Source organism: Sinocyclocheilus grahami, unplaced genomic scaffold (assembly GCF_001515645.1).
Source record: "Sinocyclocheilus grahami isolate Dianchi unplaced genomic scaffold, SAMN03320097.WGS_v1.1 scaffold4.1, whole genome shotgun sequence".
Taxonomy (NCBI): Eukaryota; Metazoa; Chordata; class Actinopteri; order Cypriniformes; family Cyprinidae; genus Sinocyclocheilus; species Sinocyclocheilus grahami.
The window spans coordinates 2114498-2121661 of NW_015505183.1; the positions used below are offsets into that span (position 1 = coordinate 2114498).

Genomic DNA, 7164 nt, shown 5'->3' on the forward strand with positions numbered 1-7164 from the left:
TATATATATATATATATATATATATATATATATATATAATTGCTCAAAGTATTGTTTAATAAACCCAAGCACAGGCGGTAGCACACAGCCTTATTGGAAACAGGCACATAAAAGCTGTTATACATGCTACAAACTTACCACAATCATTCACAAAACATGAAAATGCACTCATGAACTCATTGTCACACACCTAAAATGTCTCGCCGACACACTTGCCACATGAGTCACTCTCTGCAGCGACATTGGGTTTTTCCAAACATCTCGTCAATCTTATCAATTCCTTACTTTCAGAGAGAGGAGGAAGAGGAAGAGAAAAACAGACATTCTCTTTTGGGCAGGGTGGCAGCTTCAGTCCGCTCTCTGTCCTTCAGGTGAGTTCGGCTCAGCTGAATATCCTCAGATGCTCCTATAATCACTATTTTGCTTTTTCTGATGCTAAATGTGCATGATTTCAGGCTCTGTAGAGGAATTTCAAGTCACTTATTTCATGTTTGTTTCATGTTCCCCATTGAAGGGAGGAAATTATAGTAGTTAGAGCCTTTAAAATATGGTAGGATATTCTAGGATAATTTTGTCTGCTTCTCTCATGTAACCTACAGTATAATGCTTAGCCTTGATTCTGTGCTTTCCATCATTTTACTCTTTTACAGTAAACTTACTGTGTATAAGAAGTGAAAGTCTTCATTTCTCTGCCTGTGTGTTTCATAATATAAATTCTTGTTTCATAACTGTTTTCTGTGAGCTACAGTGAGGACATGCGAGTGATCCGCTATCTCAGGTCTGTGTGTGTGTGTGTACAGCATGGCTAAACTGGATTTGAATGTGAACTATACTATGTGTGTGTTTGAGTCAGTTTATATGGCATTAAAGCTGCTGTATATGTAGCACTGCAAAGGGCCACTTAGCCGACTGTGTTTTTTGATTAATTTTTTAGTCTTACATGCTTTTATATAGTGTGTGTGTGTGTGTGTTTATGTACCACAGATCAGCATCAGATGGCACACATCATTTCAGAAGGGAGAAATCAGTGCTCTCTAGTGAACAAAGCTCTAATGAGCATCAGCCAAACACCTTAAAGCCAGGGGCAGGTAAGAGTCGCAGCAGACTTTACAGAAAATATAGAAGACATCAGCTGGAAAAAAAAAATTTGTACAGACTTTTTAAAAATCCTGTCCATTCAGAATTAATAAGTAAAATTTGTACACACATCATAAAATAATGGTGTATATGTAGTTCTTCTCACACTGCTGTCTTTTCAAAAGTTTGGGTTCAGTAAGTTTTTTTATTTTAAAGAAATTAATACTTTCCTTTAGCACTGAGACATTAAATTGACCAAAAGTGACAGTAAAGACTTTTATAATGTTACAGAATATTTCTATTTTAAATTAATGGTGTTTTTGAACTTTCTATTCATCAAAAATGTATCACAGTTTGCACAAATTTTAAAGCTGCACAACTGTTTTTTACCATTGATTATAATAAGAAATGTGACACTGAAGACTTTTAAACTATTTTTTTTATTATAATAATATTTTACAAAATTTGTGTTTTACTGTATTTTTCACCAAATAAATGGATGATAATAGATCATTTTTATTTGAGAAAAAAAATATTTGTAATTATTTTATATATGAAGAGTGTCACGGTGCGTAGGAGGGAAACGAGGGAGGAGATAACTCCCCCCTCCCGGAAGGCGCATCCTGCGCCGTACAAGATCCAACGGGGAGGGGGGGGTGGGTGCTCTGGAGGCCTCCAGGAGCAGGGTTCCAGGACGGAAGGCCTCCAGGGCGGCGCCCGTTCCGGGACCCATGGCGGATCTGGCAGCCCAGGAGGCCACGGTGGAGCAGGTAGTTCAGGAGGCCATGGCAAAGCAGCCTCAGAGGCCGCGAACGAGGGAGGAGATAACTCCCCCCTTCCGGAAGGCGCATCCTGCGCCGTACAAGATCCAACGGGGAGGGGGGGGTGGGTGCTCTGGAGGCCTCCAGGAGCAGGGTTCCAGGAAGGAAGGCCTCCAGGGCGGCGCCCGTTCCGGGACCCATGGCGGATCTGGCAGCCCAGGAGGCCACGGTGGAGCAGGTAGTTCAGGAGGCCATGGCAAAGCAGCCTCAGAGGCCGCGGCCCCAGCCCCAGCCCCCATCCCGGCCACTACGGCTGGAGCCCTACTACCCCCCCAAAAAAACTTCAGAAGATTGAGGAAGATTTCGGGCTCCGAGGCCCTCCGTGGGCCATAACCGGGGACTGGAGCCCTCCCGGGGCTTGACTGGGGATCTGGAGCCCTCCCTGGGCTTGACTGGGGATCTGGAGCCCTCCCTGGGCTTGACTGGGGATCTGGAGCCCTCCCTGGGCTTGACTGGGGATCTGGAGCCCTCCCTGGGCTTGACTGGTGATCTGGAGCCCTCCCTGGGGCTGGAGCCCACACTGGAGCGTGCTCTGGGGCTGGAGCCGACACTGTAGCGAGCTCTGGGGCTAGGACGAAGGCAGATAACAGTCCTTTTCTGTTCATCCTCCTCCTTTGGTTACGGGGGAAATGGGCAGCCGGCGGGCTTGACTTCGTAGCGGCCCGTGGGCCGAAGTGAGCCGCAGCCGTCGGGCTTGACTTCGTAGCGGCCGGTGGGCCTGACATCGGAAAGGCCGGTCGTACTGGGCTGACGACTAGGGTGGAGCTTCGGAGGACAGTGGAGAATTTGGGGTTAGGCAGGCGGTAGGAGCTGTTGGAGAGGTATGTGGAGGTTCTCGGCGTGGGGTGAGCTGGGGAGACGCGGCGCATTCCAGCGGGAGTTCGATGACAAAGCTTGGAAAGTTTACTTCAACTTCCAAATCTGATCCATTTAAAGGGGTCATATGATGCTGCTAAAAATAACATTATTTTGTGTATTTGGTGTAATGAAATGTGTTTATGCGGTTTAAGGTTCAAAAAACATTTTCCACATACTGTACATTATTGTTTCTCCTCTATGCCCCACCTTTCTGAAACGCATAGATTTTTACAAAGCTCATCGGTCTGAAAAAGCGAGGTGTGCTGTGATTGGCCAGCTATCCAGTGCGTTGTGATTGGCCGAATACCTCAAGCGTGAGACGGAAATGTTACGTCCCTCACCATACTGTGATGATGCCCTGTCAGGCTGGAGCAATGATTCAAAAACATAAACCCATTATAAACGAGACATTCGTTGCATCCAGTGGGGACATAATTATGGATTATAATGACTTATACTGTCTTTTTACGGATTGCATTGCATCGCGCCGCGTAAACATAAAACCATGTCTGCATTTGTGATCAGAGAAATTACAAACAACAAGCCCTACTCTACACTGCCCAAAAAACTCGCTTTAAATATATAAAATATAAAAACTCTTTAAATATAAAAAACGTACTTACAGTCTTTGAGTCAGAACAGCCGGCATTGTAGTCTACTCTCCCAGGATCAGGAAACAGTCCTCCATAAAATGTGCTGCACACATCTGAATGTTTGGGTTGATGTGTTTTGGAACAGTGTTGTAAATACAACTTAACCACTGATTTCTAGTCGTGTCCATTTTTGGAAGGCCAAACAAAGTAGTTTCGCTTTCACAACGAAACAGCATCACACACGGCGGCCTACAGTGAGCAGAGGCCGGGGGCTAGTGTGAAGAACGGCCGGAGGGTTATGCCTGTTTCACACATACTCCATCTGCAGTGCGGGTTTTTTTTTTTTTTACGCCCCCATGTTAACGGATTAAGCTTTCACAATGCACGTGGTTGCGGTCCATCAGTGCGTTCCAGGTGTGGTGTGTCTGCAGCAGTGCAGCGATCGTTTACGCACCTAGTCTATTTTTGCCGTGCTGCACGCGCTGAATTAAAGTGACAGCGCTTTGTTCGCGGTAAAAATGAACATGGATTGAGACTGAAATGTAGTAATTTCACAATAAACAGATATAATTAAAGTCTACTGTGTTTGACAGGCTTTTTGGCTAGGTTTGAAACAAATAAAAGTGCACTTTTAGATAAACAAGGCAACATGCACTTGTGTCTTGTGGAGGTAGAAAAACAAAGTTCTTTAAGACCCGCGGGACTGTTTGTAATAAAGATTTAAATGTAAACAGCACGAGAGCCGACTGTTTCTGTCAATGGTAAGGTTTAATTTAAAATATTTGTGATAACCTAACACAAGAAAGCTATATGCTGTGTTCAAATGTGTTTCCACTTGCTTGAGCAACTTAATATACAAATCTAGAAGCCAAATGCATTTAATACGCCGTTTATATTAATTGAGTTTAAACGTGAATATGTCTGAAAGATTGTGTAACTGTACTGTGATAAAAGAGGATCACAATGCTGAAAAAACACTTTCACTATAGGCTAACTATGTTTGGATTTGAAATCAAATAACAGATAAATGTTGTGTTTGTGTTAAACAGCCGTGGATCGTGAGCGGACTGCAAACGCTTCCTGTGTGAAAGCACAATGAGTCCGTGCTGCTTCTGCACTGCATACGTAATGCACTCGGACCGCATACGCACTGCAGATGGAGTATGTGTGAAACAGGCGTTAGAGTGAGCAGAGGCAGGTGGGCTTGAGAACGGGAGCTTGCAGCAACCACATGTGATGACTCCGGGCTAGACTCCGCTTCGTCCACGGTGAAAGCCGATCCACAGAGCAAAGTTGTAGTATTTCCTCAGCAACCAGCACGGATCAGCTCCAGGCATGACGAAGCAGATATCATCCTCTTTTGGAAGACCAAACAAAGTCGTTTCGCTTTCACAACAAAGCAAACATCGTCTTTACAACATGGCGGCGGCAACAACAAAACTACAGCAATAATAAAAGTTATGCCTTCTTTTTTTGCGTGAACATTTGGGCGGCGTTATGCAAATCTTCCCACATAGTGATGTAGATATGTGGGGGCGTGTTAGAACGAGCCGTTTTAGGTAGGTGTGGCTGACTCTTAACTTTTATAAAGAATATCTCTTTGGATTTGAAACTTGCAAACTAGTCTTTGCAACTTTACAGATCTTCTTTATGCACCAAGAGCTTGTAACACTCCAAAGAGAAAGGAAAAATTGAAATCGTATCATATGACCCCTTTAAGAACAGCACGAGATTAATCAGCTCGATCAGAGAAAAAAAAAATAAAAAAAAAAAAATCACACGTCGGAAGATCGCAGCGGATTATCTCGTCATCCAACCCCAGCAGGAAGCACGCACATAGAACGGCATCGTGCCAGCTCACCCGGTTAGAGAGCTCGAGAAAACCCTCCACATATCGGTCCAACCTCAAACCGCCCTGCAAAGCCCCAAAGGGCGTCCTCAGCTGCAGTCATCTTTTTGTGGTCGAGTCTTCTGTCACAGTGCGTAGGAGGGAAACGAGGAGATGACGTTCAAAACTTGACTTTTAATAAACAAACCAAATGAAAAGGACCACTAACATAGGAAGCACAGGAGACACACATGACGTTTAAGACTCGACAAGAAAACATGAGGCAGACTACACATTTATACTAAACTTAACGAGGGACAGACAGGTGCGAGGAATCAACTAATAATGAGACAAACAGAACAGGAAACCAAACCAAATATGGGCATAAGGAAACACGAGGGAGAACTAGAACTTGGGGAACAAAACACAAGAGACAGGAACACAGGCCTGACAAAGAGTTCCAATGCAAAAGCCTCTAAAAGCCATCTTGGTCAAAAATGAGATAATGATACTGAGTGAATGCTCTCCACACATAGTATATGTTCAAGTACTTTCACTTCAAATGCACTAAATCCCAGCCTCAACCCATTCAGAAGTACCAGTACTTACATAAAAACCTATACATAGTAGCCAGAAAGAAATGCTAATTTTAAAGAAAAACGTCAGACGTACTTAGAGGCTTTTGTATCTGAACTCTTCATATATAGAAATCGAAAATTGGCCCAAGTATGTCCTGAAGAAAGAAAAAAATATTGTTCGTTAGCTATATTTATATATAAACAACATAAAATAGCCTGGACCAGCACTTTAATTGATTCTACTTTAAGCTAGTCTTTTCATCGCCCATAGTTTCTTTGGTATTCTTTGTTGCTGAGCATATCGATTTGTTGCTTAGCTTACAGACATTTACAGCTCTGATTTCATCTTGTAGCTCACTAAAATGTTTAAATCTGTCTTCACTTTTATAGACTCTCAGCGTGCAAGTCGAAAGAGTTTGGAAATAGGTTCATGTGCAGAAAGTAGTCCATCCCCACAAAGCTCAGAGCTCAACCGAGCCAGCACAAGCTCCTGTCCTGACATGGCAGGAATAAGAGTAAGAACAAAAAACCTTTATAACATTTATAAATATTAATTTGGTACGACATACAACTCAGTACACTTTTGTAGTCAAAAAGCATTTTGGAGAGATACTATAATGATTTGTCCCACTTCTGCTCTTGAGCATGATGAACTTGAGTGCCGTGAGTCATTGAGATGCATCTGTTGGGGCATCTCACAATAAAGTGTTTCTAATGTGGCAATCTGATGAAATCAGCAGAAAGACTTCTTTAAACCTTGTGATCTCAAAGTAATTATAAATTTATTTTTACCGCAGGAGGAAAAGGAGAACAAAAAGAGCTCTACTAAAGGTCAGGCATGGATTTGTTCATTCATTATTTTCACAGTATTTTTTTCTAGGACACCTTATTTCATCCAGTGCAAAATAATGACACTACCCTTATACATATGTACACTTAAGGAACACGGACAGCGATGAGCCGCAGGAGGGTGTCGTGTCGTGAACTTGGCCGCCCAGACTGTGACGGATGGCTTTGGAAGAAGAGAAAAGAAACAAACGTCTTTATGACTCAGAAATGGCAGAGATTTTGGTTCGTCCTGAAAGGTCCTACACTGTATTGGTATACCAGCCAACAGGTTAGTACGAGTTTACTTGGAAAGCGGTACGAAGTATACTCGTGTTTATAAAGCGCCAATCTGTGTAACCAATTAGAAGTATCATAATTATTATATTAAGAATTTTTTGTAAAACTGAAAGAAACCTACGGTGGCCGAGAAGTGCAAAACAAATCACAATTCTGAAAACAAAATAACAAATTACAAATGCAAATGCAAGTCTATACACCAAAATAACAATTCAGAAAACACAACAACAATTCAGAAAACATTATAACAAGTCAGAAAACACAATGACAAATTCGAAAACAAA

At 42.7% G+C, this 7164-nt stretch overlaps 1 protein-coding gene across 5 annotated transcripts in view; it reads left to right on the forward strand.

Moving 5' to 3' along the window:
• LOC107582592 (connector enhancer of kinase suppressor of ras 1-like) overlaps positions 1-7164 on the forward strand; it is a 44912-nt gene that overhangs the window by 28972 nt on the left and 8776 nt on the right. For 4 of the 5 annotated variants that reach the window (XM_016268497.1, XM_016268514.1, XM_016268505.1 and 1 more), the window contains 6 exons: positions 292-371; positions 749-778; positions 985-1088; positions 6146-6270; positions 6553-6586; positions 6697-6872. In XM_016268497.1, coding sequence (XP_016123983.1) covers positions 292-371; positions 749-778; positions 985-1088; positions 6146-6270; positions 6553-6586; positions 6697-6872 — 549 coding nt within the window. The remainder of the gene's footprint in view (positions 1-291; positions 372-748; positions 779-984; positions 1089-6145; positions 6271-6552; positions 6587-6696; positions 6873-7164) is intronic. The other variant, XM_016268522.1, reaches the window with a different exon arrangement.